The following is a 24400-nucleotide window of genomic DNA, read 5'->3' as shown; positions in this document are numbered from 1 at the left end:
CTTCACCATCTGCTCTCCACTTAGCTCTTTCCACCTTGTCTGGACTGGCCTCTTGCTACTCCTTAGACTCCTACTGGGTTTTCCTGCCTCTGTATCTAAGGACACACTGTTCCCATGCGTCCCCCCGACCCCACCATAAGCCCTGCCCATACACACACCACCATCTTTGCCTGCTGAAATTCACGCATCTCTAAGGAATAATATAGCTAACATTTGCTGGGCACTTGCTATGTACCATTTTCCTTTATTCACATTATCTCATTTAATTTTTACAATAACCCCATGGAGTATATACTCCTATTATCTCCCTCTTACAGATAAGGAAGTTGAAGTTCAACAGGAGTAAGGGACTTGCCCGAGGTTACTCCGTCAGCAGGTGAAGGAGGGAGAATTTGAACCCAGGCCACCTTGCTCTTAACAAATCACCGCCTCCCCACCCCCCCGCCGACAGCCTTTGCTTATTACTGCCGCTCTGCCCACCACTTCATTAGTTCCCAAATATACTCACTGAACTGTACTATGTATTTCGCTGAAATAACAAGTTAGTGCGCCAGTCGAAGAATTAATAGACCTGCATTGTCAGAGTTGGAAGGGACCCAAGCTGTGATGGGTATTCCAGGATAACGACTTGATCTGATGGATAGGGAGGTTCTGAGACTCGTCCAGGGTCACGAGGCAGGGGTGGGGGTGGGGGGGGCAGGAACCGGGTCAGGACCAAGTCTCTTCACCTCCAGCCTGACGGTTTTGACGCCACACTTGCCGTCCTTCCTTTCAACACACATCTCTCCGCGTGCCTTATCTGCGCCCTGCCCCCGTCTGAGCTCCAGCCGAGGCAGACAACACAAGACCTCAAGGATCCTGCTCTGTGTCTCCTCCTGGGACCCGGGGGCAGCAGGGGGTGGGGCATGATGGTGGCTAAGATCTGGTAGGGCTCCCCTCCGGGGCTTCAAGACCCTCCTGGCCATCCCTGGCCTTTGGCCCAGTTTTCTCTGTTCTCTTACAGAGAGCACCAGGAATGGGAGGCAGCAGTTGGCCAGGGGCACAGGGCGGGCCGAGAGGAAGGACCCCGGGTCCGGGTCATTTCCTGGCACCCTTGTTTGCCGCGTGCCCCTGGCTTCTGGTGGCTGTTTCCGCCCCGCCCACCGCCTCCCTGGATGCGTGGGCAGCTGGCCCAAGGCTGGAATTCTCCCACCATTCCCAGTTTGGACTGCCTCTGGGCTGAGCCCTCCCCTCAGAGCCCAGCAGATCAGGATTAGAATCTTGCTCCCCTCAACGGGTGCTGTGATCTTGCACATGTCACTTTGCCAGTCTGGGCCTTTGTTTTCTTCTGGAAAAGGGGATAATAGGACTGAGGTCACAGGCTGGTCATGAAGAATAAAGGTCATAGAGGGCTTAGCCCTGTGAGACTCCCAGTGAAAATGGCTATCCCTTTTCTCAGCCCAGTTCTCTCCATTTTCCTCCTCCAAGAAGTCTTCCAGGATGCTTACTCTCCACTGTCTCCCCATCCCTGTCCCACTCTGGGAGCCCCGGGGAAGGCCAACCAGGCTACTCGGGGGTGGGGGTGTTGTGATGGGGCTCCCCAGGTGCTGATACCTCCACTAGCTCTCAGGGGTTCACTTCCTGGACATAGAAATGTCCATGTCCCACAGGAATGGAGCCAAGAGGAACCCATCAGAAGCACTATGAGTTGTTTGATGGACCAGAGAAGATTCAATTTGATGAGTATCACTGACCTCCACTCCAAGCAGAGCACTGTAGCAGGAGCTATGGGCAAGGTGGAGAGAGGTTCTGTGCTTGCTTTTCCTTGCTTTCCCTAGAGTCAGGGCTGTTGGGAGACAGAGAGCCACTGTCACCCCCTTCACCATCTTAATAAAAAAATAGCATTTATTGGGGCACCTGGGTGGCTCAGTGGATTGGGCCTCTGCCTTCGGCTCAGGTCGTGATCTCAGGGTCCTGGAATCGAGCCCCATGTGGGGCTCTCTGCTCAGCAGGGAGCCTGCTTCCCCCCTCTCGCTCTCTGCCTGCCTCTCTGCCTACTTGTGATCTCTGTCAAATAAATAAATATTTAAGAAAAAATAGCATTTATTGACCTATTCACTATGTTCAGGTGTTGCGCAATTCCTAATTACTCTCCACAACGACTGCACGGTTAGCGCGCGGCTGTTCACTCCAGTGTGTGGTGGAGAGACTGAGTCACAGAGAGCTTAAGCAATTTTGCCCAAGCTAATAAGTGACACAATGGCCCAACGTGACAAGCACTCTATCTGAGGGAAAAACAGGGTTATCCTGGAACAGAAAACATCTGTGGAGGCCCAGGGAGCCTGGAAGACGGTAGACCTCAGTTGGCTTTGACAGAAGGGGAGCTGTCAGTGGGCAGAAAGGCACTGTGGTCGGTGCTGGTTGCAGGTGGAGGGAACACCCTGGACAAAGCTCTTGAGAAAGGGGTGAGCAGAATTTGGAGGGTGAAGATCTTCCCCTCCCCCACCCTCCACAGGCTGGGGCCATGGGGAAAGAACGGGACTGTGGAGGGCAAGGACCCAAGGTAAGCAGTGGTCTTGGAGGACCTCAAGCCCCAGGCTGAGCTGAGCAGCTGGGTGTTTGAGGCTTGATTCTGCAAGCTGTCCAAGGTTTTGGGTTTTTTGTTTGTTTGTTTGTTTTTGTCTTTTTGTTTTTTAAGATTTTATTTATTTATTTGAGAGAGCGAGAACAGGTGCATGAGTGGGCGCAGGGGAGGGCAGCAGAGGGAAAAGCAGACTCCCTGCTGAGCAGGGAGCCCAACTAGGTGCTCGATCCCGGGGCCCCGAGATCCCAACCTGAGCCAAAAGCAGATGCTTAACTGACTGAGCCACCCAGGTGCCCCCAAGGTTGGTTTTGAATAGGGTCAGGGTAGGAGAGCCTCTGAGCCGGGTAATGATTATTTACCGGGAGGAGAGGGAAAAGGCCTAGTGTCTGGCCCCATGCCCCGTGTTCTCCAGATATGCTCTCACTCAGTCTCCCAGCTGTCCCTAGAGTTGGGCATGATCATCACCCTTTGCAAAGAAACTGAGGCTCAGAGGAGACCAAAAGTGAGTTAGAGGCTGATGCTCACGGGGGCAGCGGGTCCCCCTGCCTGGCACCCTGGCAGCGAGCGTGGGGGTACAGTGTTCTGAAGCCTAAAGCTGTCTATGGGAGTAGAGAGTAGAGAGTAGAGAAGGCATGGAATGAATGAAGTGCGGGCCCCTGGGGTTGTAAATGGGGCCACCAAGAGAGCGAGAACAACAAGGGGGCTAGACAGAGCAAAGGACAGAGCTGGAGGGCCTGGAGTCCTGCGTGTGGGTGGCAAGGGTCTGAGGGAGACGGTGCCCCAGGCACCATCCCCAGGGACCTTGCTGTGACCCCAGCCTGACCACTAGAAGCCAGACCGCCATGGCCCTGGTCATGTCCAGGCTGAGGCTAGTGCTTCTGGGGAAAGGCCCCTAAGAACTTCCCTCTGTTGGTAGGTTTGGAGTGCACTACACTGGGGTCTATCCTCTCTCCACCCCTGTTCTGGGGTCCCTGGCAGATGGCTGGGGCGACCTGTGCCTCCACCTAGGAGGCCTTAGATGTCCCGCAGACTCACAAAACATCCCTGCCACTGACCTCTCCCCGAGTCCCTGCACCATCTCCTGCCCCCACCTCACCCAAGCATCTCTCAGGTCCGTGTCCATCTCTGCAATAGGGCGGGTCCTTACCCTTCCTCAGGTCCCTCCCTGCATCAGCCCCAGATGGATCTTTGGAATCCACAAAAGCTCTCAGCTCACTGCCAGGTGAGAACCCATCCGTCCCCTTCCATTCCAAGGTCGGCACGCTGAAGCCTTTCCTGAGCATGTCCCTTCCAGCCTCTGTCCTGCGATCTCTGCTCCGCTGCCTGGCCCATGGCACCTCCCAGGGTCCGTGCCCTTGTGTGCGCCTGCTCATCCTCCCCCAGGCCGTAGCCCTGGGTTCCGTCCATCTGACTCAGCGATTGAGCCTCCCAGCTACCATCAGGACGTTGCCCAGAGCAGTTCTGCCACTGAAGGAGTGAGTGGTCTTGATGTACCTGGCTCAGAGGCTCTCCTACCCTGACCCTATTCCAAACCAACCAAACCCAATGACTCTTTTCTTCAGAGGATCCTAGGACAAGGTGGGGAAGGGGAACTGCCGAGGAAAAAAGCCAGGACTCTGGGTGTTGTTTTGCAGGAAAGTGAAATCCCTTCCTCATTACCCCGTCATGCCAACCCTTCACCAGGGACGGTAGTGCCAGGGGTCTGTCTGGAACCCCTGCCCGCCCCTCCCACACCCATGAAGTTATTCTTTGTCCCAGCTCTGGCCTTTCCCACCACAACCCCCCCCCCCCCACCTTCACGCTGCCTGAATCATTTCTCCCCCGGGGCTCTGGTTTCTGTGGGCGATGCTGTAATATCCTGCCGGTCTCCGCCAGGGAGCCCACGTGCTGCCCTGCCAGGTAGAGCTCCCCGCCTTCTCATAGGAACCTTCAGGAGACAAGGCCTTAGGCTACAGGGAGGGTGCGTAATGGTGAGAATTTCTGTGATCCTGGCAGGAAAGGAGAGGGCCCTTAATGAAGAGGGGAATTTCTGCTACCTCCCAGATCAAACTCCAGAGGGTGCCCTGCCTCGCACATCAGAGCGGGGAGCCTGAGAGCAGGGCTTCTGCTCCCCCAACCCTGCACCCTTCCCTGCCCGCACCCCCACTGCCCTGTAGTCTGCTCCTTAGCTCATGGAAACCTGCAAGCAGATTGCAAATCAGGGGTATCTGGCTTTCCTGTCCCGCTGCAGCCTTCTACGGCAGGGGTGAGGTCCACAGTGAGGCCCCAGGGGGGTGGGGTGCTGGGAGGAGGAGCAAGGGCGGGGAGGAGGCTCCAACCTGTTCCTCAGGGCCCAGCTGGGTCCGGAGTGGGTGGGGAGGAGGAAGTGAGTCAGTGGGCACAGCGATTCATGCCTCAGAATTCTGACTTTCCTTTTCAACCCACTGAGCCAAGACATTTGTCCCAACAGGATCCCAGGCTTGGGGAGGGAACAGGGACAAGAGGATATTTATGAGACAGAACTGGCCTTCCACTCACCTCGCCTGGGTTCTCTGTTTTTAAGGTCATAAAGAACACGTGGCTGGTTGAATTCGGCTGGACATGCAGTGATTGAAGATCTCCTGTATCCAACGGACTGTCATGCTTCTGGAAACACAGCTGCCGTAAACGGTGACACAACCACCACGTCGTGAGCGACTTCTGGGCCCCAGTTCTATTTTCCCACAGACCTGTGGGTCTATAATCACAGGGCAAGCCCAGACTAGAAGTCATTGTAAGGGCTGGAAGATTCGAGAGTGACTGCGGGTCGCCCCCTCTACCCCCCCACCCCACCATTGCCCCCCAAGCACCAGCCCTAAAATACAATGTGGTAAAGGTTTAGACTGTTTACATTTGACAGCTCTCCAAATGTGGGGTCCGGATGAAAGCTCGGCCTCCCCCGAAGGTGCCCTTGAGCACGCCTGGGGGTTCCCTGCTCTGGGCCGGTACACAGGGGCGTGTCAGTGAATGTTTGAAGCTGGCAGATTCCAAGGCAGGGACGGGGCATCTGCTTGAATGTATCTAGGTCGCAGGAGAAAGGAAATCTGATAAACCCATTCATGCTTCATTGCTCCTCCTTCGCTCCTCAGTAATTTGCATTTTCAACTCCGATCAGAGATAGAGACCTGAGTCTTAATTCAATAGATTTAGTCCACTTAGTTCCACAAATCTTAGGAGCCTTGGGATACACAGGCTGCCGGCTGGGGAATAAGGAGACATATCCTCCAGCCCTTTCATGGTGCAGATGGGGAAATCGAGGCTTGGAGGAAGATAGTAACTTGCCCAAGGTGATAGGGCTGAAGAGAGCCCATGTTCAACTCATAAGGCGCCTTAATTCTGCTCCATCTCTCTCTCCTCCAGCCGCCCACGCACAACCTGTCTGCGCTCAGAGCTTCCTGTGGGGAGGGAGCTAGCAAGCTGAGTGGTCCGGGGCTCTGAGACAGCGATATGGGGGGTGGGGTCCCCAGAGGAAGGCTAACGCAAACCTAGCAAGCATTGAATAAACCGAGTCACCTGGATAGAATCTTGACGTTGGGGCACCTGGGTGGCTCAGTTGGTTAAGCGACTGCGTTCAGCTCAGGTCATGATCCTGGAGTCCCGGAATCAAGTCCCGCATTGGGCTCCCAGCTCCATGAGGAGTCTGCTTCTCCCTCTGACCTTCTCCCCTCTCGTGCTCTTTCTCCCTCTATCAAATAAATGAATAAAATATTAAAAAAAAAAAGAATCTCAACGTTGTCATCATTGTGACTCAGAAAACTTCACCCTAATCCAGACCCCTATAACTCTTCTTCTTTTCTTCTCTCCCAAGGCTCTGTCCTACTAGTCCTTCCCTTCTCCCTTGTCCAGATACTCCTCCTCCAAGAAGCCTCCCTTCCTCCACAGCAGAACCCATAGTTGACCTGTTTTCATCGTCCCTGGCAGAAGCAGACAGACCCCACCCAAGGTTTTGCTTGATGTCAAGACTGATGACGTCACACACAGGCCAAGAGGGTATTAAAGAGTTTATTATTTACATAATCGAGGTCTCTGGGGGAGAGCAGGGCTGGCCTGTTGAGCAAGGTCTGGAATGGCTTGAGAGAACAAGGAGAGGAGAAAGCCTTATTGCGGTTAGGGACTGAGATCAAGATGAGCATTTGTGCGGGAAAGGGGTTTGAATCTCCCGTGGCCACCAAAGAAGGGAACATGCTCCCTCCACCAGGGGGTTCGTTATCAGTTTGTCCAGGTGTAGGGCACAGGGGGAGGGGTGTGGCTTATAAGCATCAGCAGTTAAACATCAAAAAAAGGACTCTGATTCCTTCTCATGTGTGTTATTGATGTGCCCTTGTTTCTCTCTGTCTACCTTTCTAGGTGGGCCCTTTTCCATGGAGAAGAGTTGCCAAGACAAATTCAACTCGGGTTTGAGATCAGGCTATGGATGGTATGTCACTGGAACCAGGGGACTTCAGACCATCGTCATGAACTTGAGGCTTCTCTTTCGCCTCTCTCCAGCTCAGAGACCCTTTCAGTGTCCACATCTCCCTCCATCCCCGCTCCGTCTCCCCCAGATCTCTCTGACGCTCCCCCACATTCCTTCGCTTGAGCCCTCTCCCGCTCCCAGGCAGTCCTGCTCCCACTCCCACATTCCCTCAGGATACTCCCCTGGAATGGAAAAACCATCCCTCATCCCTTTCCTGCTCCCAGCCCTGGGATCGGACATACTGGTCATTCCTGTTTGGGATGGCCAAAGAGATAACGCCTGGCATAGAGCCCATCTGTCATCACAGGATTCTCAAAGCTGTTTCAGGTGGGACTCCTTGCCCACACAGAGCGTCTGCCCTGGCCCCTGCCCTCCCGGCCCCAAACATCTTCTCTTCTCCAGGAATAAGACAGCTGTGACCAGCAGCCAGCCCAAAGGAGAACAAGGTAACTGGTCAACCTCCACCCAGATCAGCTTTCTGTTCCTTATGCCCAGATGTCTCCTAACCCCTGCAGGCCATGGGCCACAAGGCAGACCATGGGGAGAGGCTGGGTGACTCTGGGGAGTCACAGCTTGGGAACCTTAGAGAACACTGTTGTTGTAGTTGCTTTTGCTCCAATGCATCTGGTTGTGTGACCAACATCTGTCGGAACTTGTCTCTTACAGATACAGCTGTGGTGAGTAGCTTCCAGTCCTAGTTCTGCCCCCTCCCACACCCTCACCCCTGTGAGCCATCTGAACTTGGACTTTGGAAACCTTAGGTTTCCTCCTAAGTTAAATGAGAATGATAATCCTGACCTCACAGGGAGGATAGGAGGATGATATAGGAGTCTGCATGTGAAATGATTCATAAACTATAACATTCAAGTTCCTGTCCAGGCTGTTAACATAATTTTGTACTCCGAGTTCTTCTTCCCTTCCTTAGGGAGGTGCCAAATGGTACAAGCTTCAGGTTCCCCCAAACCTAGACCTGCCCTGAGTATCATACCAATGATAATGATTAGCATAAGGGGTCAAGAAGGACTCCAAGGTCAGATAATACAGAACTAAAATCCAAGCTGTGTGGTCTTCACCAAGTTGCTTAACCTCTCTGAACCTCAGGTTTCTCATCATAAAGCAGATAACCCTCAAAGATTGTTGTGAAGATTGAATCTAATAATCTCTGTAAGGCACTTAACATAGTTCCTGCTGAGTGAGCACTTTTTTTTTTCTGAGCACTTTCTACACAATAGTTTCCTTTTTATTATTATAAACTCTCAGAGACAGGGACTCTAAATCAAATTGCAAGAGAGTGAGGGCTGAAGGCTGAACTTCTGGGCCAAACAAAGTTCCTTCAGCCTGCAGAAAAGAATGTGCAGGGGAAGTGAGTCTCTGTGCTGCGGTATGAGAAATCTGAGTTCGATTCAAGAAAGTACATAGTTTCCTCTTGAAGTTCCCTTTCAGTTAGTTTCTTCGGAGGATGACTAGCGCTTTGCGCTCCGCCCACCTACCTCCACCTGGGGCCACCCACTACACACCTAGGGAGGCTGGCGTTCTGCCCAGTCTCCAACACTCAGGCTGAGCCTGGGTAGGAGGAGGAGAACTCTGCTGGGCTGGGCCCTGAAGGCTGGAGTGGACGAGACATGGTTAGAGTCTAGGCCCCGCTCCCGGGCCACACAGTGCATTCTAAGCAGAAGGGACCCATTTCCACCCCGAATGGTTCATAAGGGATACCAGAAGGCGGAGCCCTTTGTGGGGAAGCGCTGTCTTGCGGCTCATCACAATTAGCAATGCTCGGTTAGTACGACTGCTGAATATCCGTCTGGCTTTGCGGAGGGACCGTATCCAGCCCGGATCAGGGTGGGCGGGGGCGGGCGGGCAAGAGAAACACATCTCGACAAGGACAGCGAAGGGACTGGGTGCGAGGAAGAACATTCAGAGACCGCCAACAACCTCTCAGGGACTCACAGCGCTGCGGAGGCGAAGCCGGCATTCCACCCAGAGGCGCGCGAATGTCGCCTCCCAGATGCGCCAACGCCGGGGCTCTCCAGCGGGCCCGCAGAGGTGGCCGCGCCAGGAAAGGCCTTTCCAGCAGCGGTAGCCGCCGGAGCAAAGCAGCCGGACAAATCCCACCCCCCGGCCCCGCCCGTCCAATCCATCTTGCTCGGGAGGTGACGCTCCCTGGGAGAAGCAAGGGGCGGAGAGGGGAAATCCAAGCCTTTGGGGGCTCCCGACAGGTGTTTGGGGGAGAGGGCGGAGCCTGGTTAGGGAGGATGAGGAGGGAGGGGCGGTGCTGCCCCTTTAAGAGGCGGTAGCGGAGCCGGGACCTTTTCTCTTTCCCCGGAAGGAAAGCGGAGCCCCGGCTGGGCGCGCAAGGTGGGGAGGTGCGGGCTTGGGCGTGGGGAGGCGGGGCGCGCGCAGGGGACCGCTCCCTCCCGTCTCTCTTGCGGTCGACCGGTCTGCGTTCCCAGATCCGCCGCCGAGCCAGGATCGAAGGCTACGGTGCGGCCAAGGGGGCGCGGCCGGGACGAGCTGGGGGCAGGGTGCCGGGGGCGGCGGGGCCGGTGACCCGCCGGCCGGGCAGGCGGGAGAGTAGACCCGCGAATCTCGAAGAGGAGTCTGAGAGCGCAGACCCTGAGCGGACGTGAAACTGACCGGGGCTGGGGGCCAGAAACTTCTCAGCGCTGCGGAGCTCAGCGACGCAGCCCGCCCGAGTGCTCTCCGGTGGCGCGGGGAGCAGGTGAACAGGTCCTCACTCCCAGCTGCACGCCCTCACGCGCTCTCGCCCCGGCCCCCGCAGCCATGGGCCCCGGCCCCCACCGCCCCGCCTGCGTCCCACGCCGGATGCTCTGTGCGCTCGCCTTGATGGTGGCCGCCGGCGGCCGCGTCGCCTCCGCCTTCAACCTGGACACCCGATTCCTGGTGGTGAAGGAGGCCAAGAACCCGGGCAGCCTCTTCGGCTACTCGGTCGCCCTCCACCGGCAGACGGAGCGGCAGCAGCGCTACCTGTAAGTTGAGGTTGGCTGGGGGTGGGGAGGGGCGTTGGGCGGGGGGGACAGAGTGTGTGAGCAGGGGTGCGGGTGGATCCAGAGCCGAGTCGCAGCCCGGCTTCCAGGCCCGCGAGGCGCGGGCTCTAGTGAACGGGTATTAAACGGGGTGGGGGGAAACCTGGGCAGGCCTTCCCCACCCAGGTCTGGCGGGAAGCGGAGGGATTGGGTGTGGGATGGGGTCCGCAATCCCTGGCAAGTGCTGACCCAGCCAGAACCTGTCTAAACTCAGCCCCTCAGCCCTATAAAGCTGTCTTGAAAGTAGAAGTGGGATCCCCGTTTCCTGAGCCTCCTCCCACGCCTTCGACCACGTACCTAATGTAGGAATACTTCTCTCCAGGGCTGGGACCTGGGGAAAACTGCAAGGTAAACACCCAGTGGATCCCTCTTCCCCCTTAACTGGGAAGAAACTGTGGCCCGGTATGTTTAAGCGCCAGGGCCTTGCCAGCCACACCCTCTGCAGATCCAGACTGGAGGGCCTTGCAGGCACTGGGAGCTTGATGCTTGGCGGGTGCAGGGTGAGGTGATGGGCGAGTCTGGGCCTTTGGAACTGTCCAGGAGCTTCCTCTGACCCCTTGAAGATGGGGAGGCAGAAGGAGCTGTCCCAACTCCTGCTTGCACTCCTGTCCCCCCACCCCACCCCCCACAGGGGCGCCCTCCCACCAGACGTCTTCCCTGCATTCCACAGATTCATGTTGAATCTTCAACCCTGAGTGTGTTTGTTTTGGTTTGAAGAGGGAAATGGTGTTTTTCTCTTCTGTTCGCCTTCCCGGACAGCTGTAAGGAGAAGGAGGGGAACAGCTACCCGTGGGGGAGAGAGGAGCGAAGGAGATTGCCTCCAGCTGCTCGTGTTTCCTATTACACCCCCCCACCCACCCCCACCACGGCCACTGCCACACTCCTGCCTAGAGGGGCAAGTCTAGGTTTTAGAAGTTTCTCTGCCCTGGGCTCAGGTGCTGAGGTTGGCAGCTGGGGAAAAAAAGGCAGCTGGGAGAGGGGAGGCCACGGCAGAAGGGAAGGAGTTGGGACAGGTGCGGCAGGTCCCACCTACCTCTTTGGGCCGGGGAACCTATCAGACATCTACCCCAACCTGGTGTCTAGCTCCACGAGCGAGAGGACGGGGTTTCCACAAGGTGTATTGAAAGCTTTCCCAGCTCTGGCTGGGGCCTGCAGAAACTTGAGGAAGCTTGGAATATCCAAAGTCCAAACTCTGCCTCAGTCTTGGCCTCTGCCCTGCTGGCCCAGCCCTGGCCCAGTCTACTTACCTACCTGGCCTCCATCTCGCTTTTGCAGAGGCTAAGGCCACCACACCCTTCCCAGCACAGCACCAGCAACTGTGGGCTGCCCTTGACCAGCCCTTCATCTTTTGAAGACCCTGAAAGTGGCTATCAGCCCAAGTTTCTGTATTGGCACTCTTTCTGCCCCAGCCCAGAAAAATAATTTTTAGAATTCCTTTTATTATTTTTTAAAGATTTTATTTATTTATTTGAGAGAGAGAACAAGTGTGCACGAGCAGGGGTAGGGGCATAGGGGAGAAGCAGGCTCCCCACCGAACAGGGAGCCAGATGCAGGACTGGATGCAAGGGCCTTGAGATCATGACCTGAGCTGAAGGAAGCTGCTTAACTGACTGAGCCACCCAGGCGCCCCAGATTTTTTTAGACTTCAATACTGAATCTGCATGATATAAGACAACACAGTGGAAAAAGAAGGTGGGGAAAACGAGAGTGAATAATGAAAATCTGGAGTAGATAATGGCCTCTGTAAACCCCACATCCAACCCCCTACCCGCTATGTGACCTTGAGCAAGATATTTCCCTTCTTGGGGCCAGTTTTCTCCAAAGAGAGGTTGGACCTGGATCTATGTCCTCCTTCATGCCTCTGTTGGCCTATTAAGAAGAAAGCAGATGCTGGGGAGGGAGAAGAGGCCCCTAAGTCCCCCTGCCAGTTTCCAGTCTTGGATCTGTCACTACTACGTGAATCTTAATGTCCCCACCTGTCAAGGGTGAGGGAAGGACAGCATGCCTTCTTCATGAGGTGCCAGTGGGACTGTAGTGAGACAGTGTGTGTACATCACTTTGTATGTGCCTGTGTCTCTGGGGAGCAGCTCAGGGCTCTCATGCCGAAGCCAGGCCCTTGTACCCATGGGTCTCACCCTAGATGGCTGAGCAGAGGGGCTTTACTGTTCTTCCTGGGCAGCTAGAGATCACATTATGCTTGCTGAAAGCCCAGAAGTTTCTAAAACTAATGAACTGTGGAGAGGCAGGTAATTCTAGAGCAAGTTCTGGGCCATTCTCTCGGGTAGCATGTCTCTCTCTCTGGTTCTCTATCTTGGCTCATCTCCTCCTTTTGCTGAATTCTGCCCCTTGGCCCTTTGGGAGGGCCAGCTGGGCCAGCTGGGCTAAGCTGCAGCCAGCTGTGTAGCCAGATGTGAACAGCTGTCTGAGCGCACAGCTTCGGGGAACCAACCAGTCAGGTATTATATTCTGTTAGCCTACAAGCCCTTTTGGAAAAGGGGGGAGGTCTCCTGGTCCTGAACAAACTCTTAGCCTCAGTTTATTGAAGGTCTGCAGGAGGTTTGCGGGAGGGGGGGGGGGGGTTCCTGCAAATACACGGAAAATCCTGCATCTGTGCGTCCTTCGGGGGTAAGGGGAAGGGAAGAGCACAGTTCTCATCCTGTTTTCAAAGAAGGCCTTATTTCAGAAACAGCTAAAACTCCAGGTCTTTATCTCGTTGCCATCGTCTTTATCTCTGGACCTGAGTTAGGGAACTCCCACATCGGAGTTCACCCCTACCCCCAGGCCCCGGCTTCCCTGTCTCGGGAAGTGCGGGTGAGGAAGAGGGCCAAGGACCAAGGTGCTTCAGGCTTCTGGGTGGAATGTGTGACGAGCCCTGGGGAAGCAGAGGGACCATTCCTCTGGGAGCTGGTCTCTGCCCCCGGCCCCCTGCACCTACGCTGTGGTTCCCTCCTGGGAATCCAGTTGTCCTGGTCCGGCCTGACCTTGTAGACCACAAAGATACCTCTGGAGCTCTCTCTCCCCTTTGCGCTTGCATGAACTTGAGGGTGTCTACGGAGCCTGGGGCGGGCGTGGCTGTGCCTCTGTCTGATGAGGTCATATCTGAAGTAGGCAGGAACCAGGCTTACCTGCCATGCTCTCCTAAAACATGTTTCCCTGGGCAGGGCAGGCACCTGGCAGCCTCCAAGACTCATGCTGGAGGAGACGGGCAGAACAGTTGTGGCTGCAGGCAGACCTGCACCGTGGAGCGCCCTGTTCCTTGGGCTTTCTCCAGCGACCCGCCCAGGACGAGGAGCTTTAAATGGGGCAGGAGGAAGGGGAAGCCTGACTTTTTAGCGAAAGAAATGAAAGGGGGTTGCCCCGAGCTAAGCTACGGAGGAAGATGTCTGTTGCAGCAGGAGAGATGGAGAATAGAGAACAGGGGGAACCCCCCTCTCCCCACACCGCAGAGGATCAAAAGGGGAAAAGATACTAAGGAGCCAGCAAGAGGGAGAAGAAATGAGTCAAACAGCCTTGTTTGGGGCCAAGGTCTCTTTCTCCCGTCCTCTCTCATTCTCTCACTTCCTCCGGCCTGTTGCTCTGGTTCTAGGGCTGAGTCACCAGGAGGGAGAGGGGGCTGGGTGGGCAGCGTCAAGGCGACGTAGGGGAGGATGGAGAGGGCTGTTGTTCGGCTGCCACAGGAGCAGCCTCTAGGGAGATGGCTAATTCGGGCGGCACTTTGGGCACAGAGCTGGGACCCAGCATCCGAGGGCGGCCTGCACCTGCACCCCGGTCTCAGCGCTGAAGCGGCGCTCGGTGCCACCCACCCGCCTCCAGCCCAAGGGGGCAGGGAACCCTGAGGAGTGCGGTGCTGGGGCCTGCGGTCTCTCTGCTGGCCCCTGTTACCCTCCAGGTTAACCGGAAGCTTCCGAGGTGCCTCCCTGAATCTTACTGGCGGATTCTCTGAGCATCACCCCACCCCAGTGCCCCCCAGGGAGCCTTCTCTTCGGGGTGAGAAGCCTGGTGCTTTGAATGCTCCTGGGCCCCATTCCCCAGCCTTCTCCGCTTCTGCCGTTTTCAGCTTGGCCGCTGCATTAGCTTTGAACCCTCCCCCACCACCCCCACCCCAGGAAGAATGATGGAATGGGGGTGAGGAAGTGCTTTTATGGAACTTGGAGTTCAAGGGCTCCCCAGAGGCCAAGAGGGGCTGTCTGGCTGGAGCCAAAGACGAGGCTGAGGAGCTGTCAGAAAGCCCTTGAGAGGTCATTTCATCCATCCCCCTAGTCCCGGAGGGGCCCAGCCCAGCTCCAGGAGAGGGGAAGTCAGATCTCCTTTCTTCTGTGCTCTAAGAGCTGGGCAGAGCATCCTGCTGGCCTCCCTTCTGACAGCTGCCTGGAGTTGGACTCACTGGTGATCTGGGAGGGGTCAGCATTTGGACCCACTGCTTTGGAGCAGCCCCAAAAGCAGGCAGTAGAGGGGTGCGTTTGCATTCTATTTTCCATTTCATTTCTGCACCAGGAAGACCTCTCCCACACCTGGCTGTGGCTTGAGGGATCTGGACCTGACCCTCTGCACAGGCCTTCCCCCATTCAACTCCCAGTCCCCTGGCTGGGGACCCATTGGATCCTGGGCTGGGAGCCAGAGGGCCTTAAAGGGCCTCTGAGCAGGCCAAGTAGGAGCTAAAAATACCCCAGGGGGGTTAGAGGGGGGCTCCCCATGGAATCTCTGGGGAGGGACGGGCCTGGGATGTGGGGCTGGAATTTAGGGCACCCGCCCTGCCCCACCGCCCATCAGTGGGCACAAGGCTGGGGCAGGGTGACGGCCTGAGTGAGTATGGACGGCAAACGGATTGATTTCAGTCCCAAATGCTACTCATGGCTGGCTTTCCCTGCGCAGTACCCCAGGAGGCTAAGAGGAAGGGTCCCTCAGCCCACTACCTCTGAGATGAACAGAGCTGGGAAGTCATGGTTACCCTGCTCCCCGGCCACCCCATGTCCCCACAGCCTGGTCCCCCCTGCCACCCAGCCTGCAGCTGGGGGACAGCAACACTTCCACTGCGTGTCCCACCTTGGAATGCAGCCTGGGCTCCCGAGGCACACCTCGCCTCCTGAGGCCTGGACCTACCCCTTCAAGTTCATCGTAGCCAGTGCCCTCCCCCCCCGCCCAGTGATTCTGCCATCATGGGAGGACTCCTAGGTCCCATCCTCCGCTCCCTCTAAACAGCCAGTCTGCTCTTTGCCCTCTGTTCCAGACTCCCTAACCACTCCTGCTTGCTTGGAGGAACACCTGGGGGTGACGGAAGTCCAGTCCCTGATGCCGGACTAAGTGCTTACATTGGCCATGACGTCATAGTCCAAATGCCCTTCTGAAACATGGACCCATTTGTTCCCCTCAACAACCCTGGAAGTTGGTGGGACAGCCGTGGTCCCCATTTCACCGATGAAGCACTCACAGCTCAGAGAGGGAAAAGAAACATCCCTCCTGAGGAAGAACCAGGTCCTTCGGTTCTTTTCCCACAAGCGGAGACATTTCCTTTCCCTCGGGCTTTTGCCTCCCTCTCTCACCTGGCAGTCACTAGGGGGCGGGGGGACCTGGGTGGTCAGGCAGTGGACTCACCAGGCACCCTCTCCAGGCCAGACAGAGGGTGACTAACCGGGCCCGGGCTGCCACTCTGGCGCCCTGCCAGCCCTCCTGCCCACCCCTCCTAGCGCTGCTCTGCTTGGAGAAGCTGCACCCCTGCCCCCAGGGACACTTCCCAGCTGAGGTTGGAGTGGAGAAGTGAGGCGCAGGCAGAGGTCCCACCCCCCTTCCCAGCACCCTCAGGCAGTGCATTCCTGACAGCCAGTGGGCGGAGGCACCCCAGGTCCCAGCATGCCCGGGCCCAGCCCTGCCCACTCTCCCGCTGCCCTCACTCATGGGTCCCAGGCAGGAGCTGTGGGCGGGGATGTTGCTGTGCTCCTCCAGACTCTGGCAGGTAGCCCGGAGCCCAGTTCTGAGCTGGGAACCTCGGGATGATGGTGGTGCTGGGGCCAGACGGAGGGGTATCTAGGAGGTGCCTGCTACCCAGAAGGCTGTGTCCATCAGGATCCGGGAGACCATCCAGGCAGAATGTCCACAGGCTACAGACAGGGAGGTCATGATCAGGGAGCAAAGGGGGTAGAGCTGTCTTGACCTGAGGTGCACAGTATTTGTTAAATAGGCTGGTTCTGGGGTTCCGCCTCCAGGTTCAATTCTGATGGTCTGCTGTAGGCTGAGGAGTTTGCCAGTTTTTAACAAATCGGCCAGGGATTTCTTTTCTTTCTTTCTTTTTTTAAGATTTGATTTATTTATTTGACCGAGAGAGAGAGAGAGAGAGGGAGAGACAGCAAGAGAGGGAACACAAGCAGGGGGAGTGGGAGAGGGAGAAGTAGGCTTCCTGCGGAGCAGGGGGCCCGATGTGGGGCTCGATCCCAGGACCCTGGGATCATGACCTGAGCTGAAGGCAGGCATCTAACCAGCTGAGCCACCCAGGAGCCCCTGGCCAGGGATTTCTGGTGCTGGTGGGCCAAAGACCATTTCTGAGATATTGCTCCCAGGCTGCTCTGCCTTCCTGTCCTCTAGCCACCTGTCTGCAGTGGGATGTGTGACCAGGGCCCTAGGCACCCTTCTAGGAACTTGCAGTCGCTGTCCCCAAAGATGGGTTCTGGGCATGCTGGGGGCAATCCCCACTCTCAGGCCCACCTGCCAAGAACTCAGCCCTGTGGCTCCATTGTCCACAAAGTGTCAGGTGCTCATCCCTTCATAGCTTGTATGCCTGTCTCTAGGGGGTGGTAGTGCCGTGCGTCGGGGGGCAGGGATAGACATCACCCAGGTTGCTTAGGGGCCTTGCTGACACCAGCTCACCTGGCTCTGCTTTCAGGGACACTCCCTGCATCCAGTGTCACCTTTCAGTGCTAGCCCCTGGGCCCAAGTCCTCATATAATTTAGAGAGGAAGGACCAATGCCTCCTGTGTCATCTCCTACAGCTCCCACCCCCACCGGAAGTTGAAACCTGTGCCAGGATTCCCCCAGTCATTCTCTCTTCCAGTCTACCTTTACCACAGAGGCCAAAGCACCCCTTCCAAAACCCAGATCTGATCATGTCACTGCCTTGCTTGAAACCCCCTTCCCACCCTGCCCTCCCCACCCCCCACCATGTTCCTGGCTCCCACCACACTTAGGGCTGTGCGGATCCTGAGTCACACTGCTTGTTCATGCTTCCTGGCCCTCATGCCGGTCATACCTTTGCCTACTGTGCCCTTCCTCCCTTTCTCCTGGTGAGCCCTGGCCATCCTCAGACTCAGTCCCATTCCTCTGTCTGTGAGCCTCCCGCACTGCTCCCCATGCCATTGCCCTGGGCTGGTTTGTGCCCTGCTTTCCTCTCTGGAGGCACTGACTGCAGATGTCTGTTTTCTTGCCTCTCCTGCGCTAGCCGCTCCTGGAGCACCGGGGCTGGGATCCATTCATCTCCTGACCCCAGAGCCCGGAACACTGCCTGGCACTGGTACACAGCAGGTGCTCAGCAAACATGTTGAACAGAAAGTTGTTCAAAGCACACTTTGGGGAGTCTGAGCCCAGGCCCGCCAACCTCATTGGATCCTCCCCACCCAGGCTCCTGGCTGGTGCTCCCCGGGACCTCGCCCTGCCTGATGGCTACACCAACCGGACCGGCGCGGTGTACCTGTGCCCACTCACTGCCGACAAGGACGACTGTGAGCGGATGGACATCTCAGAGAAAAGTGAGGGGAGGGTGCTGGGGGTCAGCACTGGGGCAGGCGTCCGGTGGAGGGGGTAGCACGGAGGGTGACCTGGAGGAGCTATCCGGCTTAACTGGGCAGTTTCCACTCCCTTCTTCCCCTTTTGGAAGGAGGGAGTGCTAGAGGAAAGTGGGACCACGTGGCATCTGTGGAGCTGAGATTAATGGCGGGCTGGAGAAGGGCACAGGGAGGGTGGCCTGCAGGAGCGGAGGTCCAGGAAGACCAACTCCTACCCTCTAGAGGCTCTGAGCACGGGGAGGACGGGCGCCCCGGCTCATGATCCCTCCCATGCCCACAGGTGACCCTGACCATCACATTATTGAGGACATGTGGCTTGGGGTGACAGTGGCCAGCCAGGGCCCTGCAGGCAGAGTCTTGGTAAGTGGGCTTTCACTGTCAGCTCCCTCTACGCCAGTCCTCTCCTTCATCTCCCAGGAGCTGGTGGGGGAAGCAGAGGGCAGGAAAGGGGTCTTCAGTGAGTGAGCTGGGACCTTGCAGATGTCCATTTCTGTGGCTGGATGTCTCCACGGTCCTGAGTGCCTCCTCCATCTGCACTTCTGGCATGCTTCCAGGGCCTGGCAGGACATGGGTCCTGTCTGAATCACCCGCTTCCTACCCCCCCACCCACCGCCACCCCCTCCCGGGGTGCTCACCCTGCGTGGGAACGAGCTGAGGGAACTGTGAGGAGGAAAGGGCAGAGAGAGCCCGGGGCAGTGTGGCCTGGGCCCTCTCCTTCCTGACAGGCTGGCAGGCGGAAGAGGCACAGCCCTGCTGACCCCAGCTCACCCCTGGGGGTTTGGGGGCCACTCCCTGCTGTCACTTGTCACTTCCTGGCTGCCTTCTTCAGTGTCGGCCCCTGGGGTCTCAATTTCTGAATCCCAGATAGGCAATTTTTTTTTTCATTTTTTAAAAATGGATGTGAAATCTACAGACAGTGAAACATACAGATTTTAAGTTTTAAGGAGGTCTGACCAACCAAACACCTGTGAAACCGACACCCATCAAAGAGATATTGACATCACTCCAGAGAGTGTGTCCCCATCCAATCAGTGGCCACCCCCATAGTCATCTCTGTTACAGTTTGTCACCTTTGAACACCATTGCAAGCCCCGGGTTCGCCTCAGTTCAAGGAAATGCTATTTTAGGACTGTGTTATGGAAGGCCTCTGTTGAGGGTGGTTCTAGATTTCGGGCCCTTCTTCAGTTGCAAGCATACCCACTCCACAGATGTTCAGTGAGCACCTACTGTGTGCCCCGCTTCGGCTAGCACCAGCGGCTTGACAGTGACTCCGGCCTGCTGCTGGGGGAGCTCACGGCTGGAAGCAGACACAGAAAGCAAGCAGACCCAGTTCCGGGTTTCCCCTGGCCCCTGGCTGTTTTATCAACACCCTTTTCTTTTCTTTTTTTTTTTTTTTTTTTAAAGATTTTATTTATTTATTTGACAGAGAGAGATCACAAGTAGGCAGAGAGACAGGCAGAGAGAGAGAGAGGAGGAAGCAGGCTCCCTGCTGAGCAGAGAGCCCGATGCGGGACTCGATCCCAGGACCCTGAGATCATGACCTGAGCCGAAGGCAGCGGCTTAACCCACTGAGCCACCCAGGCGCCCAAACACCCTTTTCTGATTGATGTGTCCCACAACTGTTTGTCGAGCCCCTCCAGTATACGGGGAGAAGCTATAAGACAGGCAGGAGCAGCCTAGCGCTTAGGAGCTCAGACTTGGGAGCCTGACAACCTTGGTTTGAGGAGTCTCTGCGTCTCCCTAGATGTGAGGTCTTAGAGACTTAGTTCTCTGTGCCTCTTATCTAAAATGGGGGGGTTGGTGGAAATTGTCCCTACTCCGCAAGGGTGTGTTGGGAGACCTACTGGAGTTCGTATGTGAAGAGCTTAGACTTCTGTCTGCCGTATAAGAAGCACTTAGTAGGCGTTCGCTGCTATTATTAACTGGTGTCATTGCTAAGATTATTTTAACAATGGCCCACCCATTAAGAGGGCACAGCAGAGAGGTTAAGTTCCTATATCTGCTCTGTTTCGACCGGAGAGCCCGGGCCCGGCATCCCCTCATCCTTTCCCCTTTTCCTTTTGCCAAGATCTGTAAGCCACTCTCAAATCCAGGACCTCCTGGCCTTCCCAAAAAGTGTTCCCACCCTTCAGAGCAGATTTCTGAATCCTGGAAAGCAGACGCAGGTCCAGGTGTCACTGTGGCATGGCAGAAAAGCTGGGAGACCTCTTTGAGCTCCTCCTCGGCCAAGCCAGCGGTGCCCAGGGCCAAGAAGACAGCCGGCCTTCGGTCCCTGCTGTGGGCTCAGGCTGTGTGTGTCCCCAGGTCTGCGCCCACCGCTACACCCAGGTGCTGTGGTCAGGGTCGGAGGACCAGCGGCGCATGGTGGGCAAGTGCTACGTGCGGGGCAACGACCTCGAGCTGGACCCCACTGACGACTGGCAGACGTACCACAACGAGATGTGCAACAGCAACACAGACTACCTGGCCACAGGCATGTGCCAGCTGGGAACCAGTGGTGGCTTCACCCACAACACCGTGTACTTTGGCGCTCCGGGGGCCTACAACTGGCAAGGTAGGTGCTGCGGGGGGACGCCAGGAGGAGCGGAGACCACCCGCTCCCAGGGGGCAGAAGAGACCTGTTTGCCCCTCTTGCGCCTCAAGCACTTATTATGTTTATTAGCCTTAAACTATCCTCACGAGGCAAAGCAAAGCGTCCTTAGACCCATTTTCCAGAAAACTGAGCCTCAGAGAAGTGAAGTCAGTTGCCCAGGGCCAATGGTAAATTATGAAACCTGAACTGGAATTCAGGTCCGTCTGATTCTGCTTCAAAGCATTGAAAGCCTTATGAAGACAATAAAACATGCTCCTGGTGCAGCTACTAACTGGGACAGTAGGATTTGGTGACACAAAGAGAGACAGTGCCCCTTCTCTCCCACCTCCCTCCCTCGCCCCGTTTCCCCGTGCAGACTACCGAGTGTCTCGCGGAGCCTCTGACTTATTTTAGAATATATAGATATCTTCATTTATTTCTTTTAAGATTTTATTTATTTATTTGACAGAGAGAGAGATCACAAGTAGGCAGAGAGGCAGGTAGAGAAAGAGGGGGGAAGCAGGCTCCCTGCTGAGCAGAGAGCCCAATGCAGGACTCGATCCCAGGACTCTGAGACCGTGACCTGAGCCGAAGGCAGAGGCTTAACCCACTGAGCCACACAGGCACCCCTAGAATATATAGGTATCTTTAAAACACACACACACACACACACACACACACACACACACACACACAGAGGATCACACTCAACACGCTGTTCTACTTTCTCTTTTCCACTTCTTGATGAGCTGGGGGCATTTTTTTTCTCATCCGTACATAGAGGGCAATCTTTGGGGGGCCCGGGGAGTATTTTCTTTGGATCAAGAGCCGTGCTTATAAATGCTCTGGCCACGCTCAGATACTCGGGTGTCTGAGGCTCACAGCTCCTCCATCTCTGCCTCTCTCCACCACATAGTGGTGGTCCCAGTGAGCCTTCTCTCCTTTCTGCATCTATGTTAATTGCAGAATCAACAAGCAGAGGGAGCCCCGAATCTCCTCCACTTGACCAAGAGGTAGTCCAGGGCATAGTCGTAGGGGCAGACACCAGAGGCTGAGGGCTCTGCTCAGTCCTCTGGTCCTGCCTCCCCCACCAACCCCTAGTCCTTTAGAACCTCAGCAGGGCAGCAGGTGCCCTCCAGCAGCAGCCCCAGGGAGCAAGGATCAGGTGGACAGCTGAGTTTGGGGCAGAACCAGGAGATAGTGGTGTGGAGTCTGGTCTCAGTGTCTAGAGCGAGAGCAATGTCATTTTGTGTCCAGGAGCCTGGATGACCAGATTCCAGCCCTGGCTCAACACCTGCTCCCTATCCCCGAGCCTTGCTTTTCTTATCTGCAAAATGGGCATCGTTGTTCTACTTTACAGAATTATTAAAGCAGATGTGATTTGCCAATGGCAGAGGGCTCAGAAATAAAAGGGGTTATTATATCCTTATTGTGTGGGGGTGTCAGGAGGACTTGGACATGGTGGTTGAAGAGAGTGGTGATTCAAACCCCTTCCTCCCCCTCCTGAAAGGAAATAGCTACATGATTCAGCGGAAGGACTGGGATTTATCCGAATATAGCTATAAGGACCCAGAGGACCAAGGAAACCTCTATATTGGTGAGTTGAGCTGTGGTGGGTCATGGGGTGGTGGAGGAAGGAGGGGCTCAGTTCCTAGCACGCTGGTCTCTCACCTTCAGTGCTTAGTGGAAGAGTGAGGCCTCGGGGCAGGTGTGACTAGCACCATTGAGCTCAAGTAGCACACACTTATTGAGCACCACCTGTATGCCAGGCCTGTTCTCAGTGCCCAAAATTCACAGTCCCTACCTTCATGGAAGTCACAGTCTGGTGTGCAGGCAAGACTGGAGGCTGGGCATCCAGGGTCCACTTTCTTGTCCAACTTGGAATAAAGGAATAGAAGATATTTGGGAAGTCTTGGCGAGCAGGGTGGAAGGGGACCAAGTTTACTGGGCCTTGACTGACTACCTCCCCACCCATCCTAGGGTACACAGTGCAGGTGGGCAGCGCCATCTTGCACCCCAAGGACATCACCATCGTGACAGGTGCCCCCCGGTACCGACACATGGGCGCTGTCTTCTTGCTGAGTCAGGAGGCAGGCGGAGACCTGCGGAGGAGGCAGGTGCTGGAGGGCACGCAGGTGGGCGCCTACTTTGGCAGTGCCATTGCCCTGGCGGACCTGAACAATGACGGGTGAGGATCCAGGGACAGCCTCTGGGGCCCCGCAACCCTGGGGAATGGCCAGGGCGGCAGGCCTGCCCAAGCCTGGGCAGAGCAATGGAAGGTCACGATTGTCCGATTGTCCAACTGTCCGTTTGTTTGCCTGCTCCTTATTGGGATTTGCATGTTGACTGCACTTAGTCTTGATGAGATTCTGGGTATTTCCACGTCAATTGCAGGACACCTGCATCTACTTTTGTCCTTGTATGGTTCTTGGGGATGTGGATTGTCGGGGTGTGATCTGCGCTCCCTGTCTTTTCTGGGACGTGTGTCTTCTATCAGACGGGTCCTGATGACATTGCCACGTCCTTCCCAGGAGCCATGGCCAGAGATGCCATTTGTATAGCCTTGGACCCTGGCGCAGTTGTGCCCACTAAACAAGAGTTATGTCCTATCTCTCCCTCCTTCTCTCCCGTGCAGGTGGCAGGACCTCCTGGTGGGGGCCCCGTACTACTTTGAGCGGAAAGAAGAGGTAGGGGGTGCCCTGTATGTCTTCATGAACCAGGCAGGCACCTCCTTCCCTGCCCACCCCTCCCTCCTTCTCCATGGCCCCAGTCGCTCCGCCTTTGGCTTCTCCGTGGCCAGCATTGGTGACATCAACCAGGATGGATTCCAGGGTATGAGCCAGCGCTCCTGACCCAGCACACCCACGGACTGGGTGCCTGCTGCATACCAGGCTTGACAGGACCCAAAGAGAGGATGGGATGGGGTCCAGGCCCAGGGAGTTCATGGCAGTAATAGAGAGCAGCTGTGCAGGGGGCGTGACCTGTGGTAAGCTCGGTGGGCCTCCCGGAGGAGTGGCTGTACCACTGGGCTGAGTGCGCAAACCAGAGGGGAACCAAAGGGGCCCCACGAGAGCGTGGGATACTTGCTCAGTCTACCCAAATTTAGTGGATGTGGGGTGTTCACATGAGAGATGAGTGAGACTGGAGAGGCAGTGTGGAGATGGGGGTAGATGCTTTGAAAGCCAGGCAGAGGAACTGGGGCTTTACATTTGGGTAATGGCAGAGGGGTGGGTGTCCAGAGGAGGTTCAGGGGCAGGGGTGTGATGTGATAACTTGGTATCTTGAAAGATGGTTCTGGAGAGTGATATGGGATGGATGGGGAGAGCAAGCTGGGGGTGTTAAGGTCACGAACGTATTCGATCAAGTGTGGGATGCTAAGGGCTGGGACATAGTGGGTGCCCCAGATATGGGGGATGTCCAGTGCTCTACAGGACTTGGGGATCAATCAGACATGGGGTATCAAGGAAAGAGATAGATTAGCCTCGTTGCAATGACAGCCCCTGGCTTATCTGGAAACCACTTTTCCCGATGACCTCAATTTCCCAGAACACCCCTGAGAACCATAAGGAAGGCAGGGGAGTCGCTGAAGAGCGAAAATCGGTGCTAGAAAGTTCAGTTAGCAAAGCCCAAGCATTTACTGATAGAAGAGCCGTCCGGTTTCTACTCAGGACCTACTTTTCCTTTACATACTTTTCTAACAAGCTTGGCTTTCCGGTTACCTAGGCTTTATCAGATCAAAAGCGGGGAACTAGAAAGGGTTTAGTAAAGCCTAAGAAGATAATAAAACATGGTGGGGTTTATTTGTGGAAACAATGGTTAGAATTTTAAAAGTCTAAAATCTAAGGAATTTTTAACAAGGAAAGTGATAGTGTGCTTAAAATTCCAGCCCCCGGTGTTAGACAGACATGGACTCAACCGTCCCCTTTCTACTCATTAGCTGTGTGACTTTGGGTTTTCTGAGTCTGCTTCCTCCTCTTT

General features: G+C 55.9%; 1 protein-coding gene across 6 annotated transcripts in view; it reads left to right on the top strand.

The window, feature by feature from the left end:
* The first annotated feature begins 7356 nt into the window (after nucleotides 1-7356).
* ITGA3 (integrin subunit alpha 3) overlaps nucleotides 7357-24400 on the top strand; it is a 30321-nt gene continuing 13277 nt past the window's right edge. The window contains exons 1-8 of one of the 6 annotated variants that reach the window (XM_032320182.1): nucleotides 7357-7483; nucleotides 9817-10024; nucleotides 17687-17814; nucleotides 18131-18210; nucleotides 20155-20404; nucleotides 21933-22019; nucleotides 22403-22610; nucleotides 23058-23254. In XM_032320182.1, coding sequence (XP_032176073.1) covers nucleotides 9819-10024; nucleotides 17687-17814; nucleotides 18131-18210; nucleotides 20155-20404; nucleotides 21933-22019; nucleotides 22403-22610; nucleotides 23058-23254 — 1156 coding nt within the window. In that variant the 5' untranslated portion in view covers nucleotides 7357-7483; nucleotides 9817-9818. The other 5 variants (XM_032320183.1, XM_032320188.1, XM_032320187.1 and 2 more) reach the window with 5 other exon arrangements.

Source organism: Mustela erminea, chromosome 18 (genome assembly GCF_009829155.1).
Source record: "Mustela erminea isolate mMusErm1 chromosome 18, mMusErm1.Pri, whole genome shotgun sequence".
Classification (NCBI taxonomy): domain Eukaryota; kingdom Metazoa; phylum Chordata; class Mammalia; order Carnivora; family Mustelidae; genus Mustela; species Mustela erminea.
This window is presented reverse-complemented; position numbering and strand designations above follow the sequence as displayed.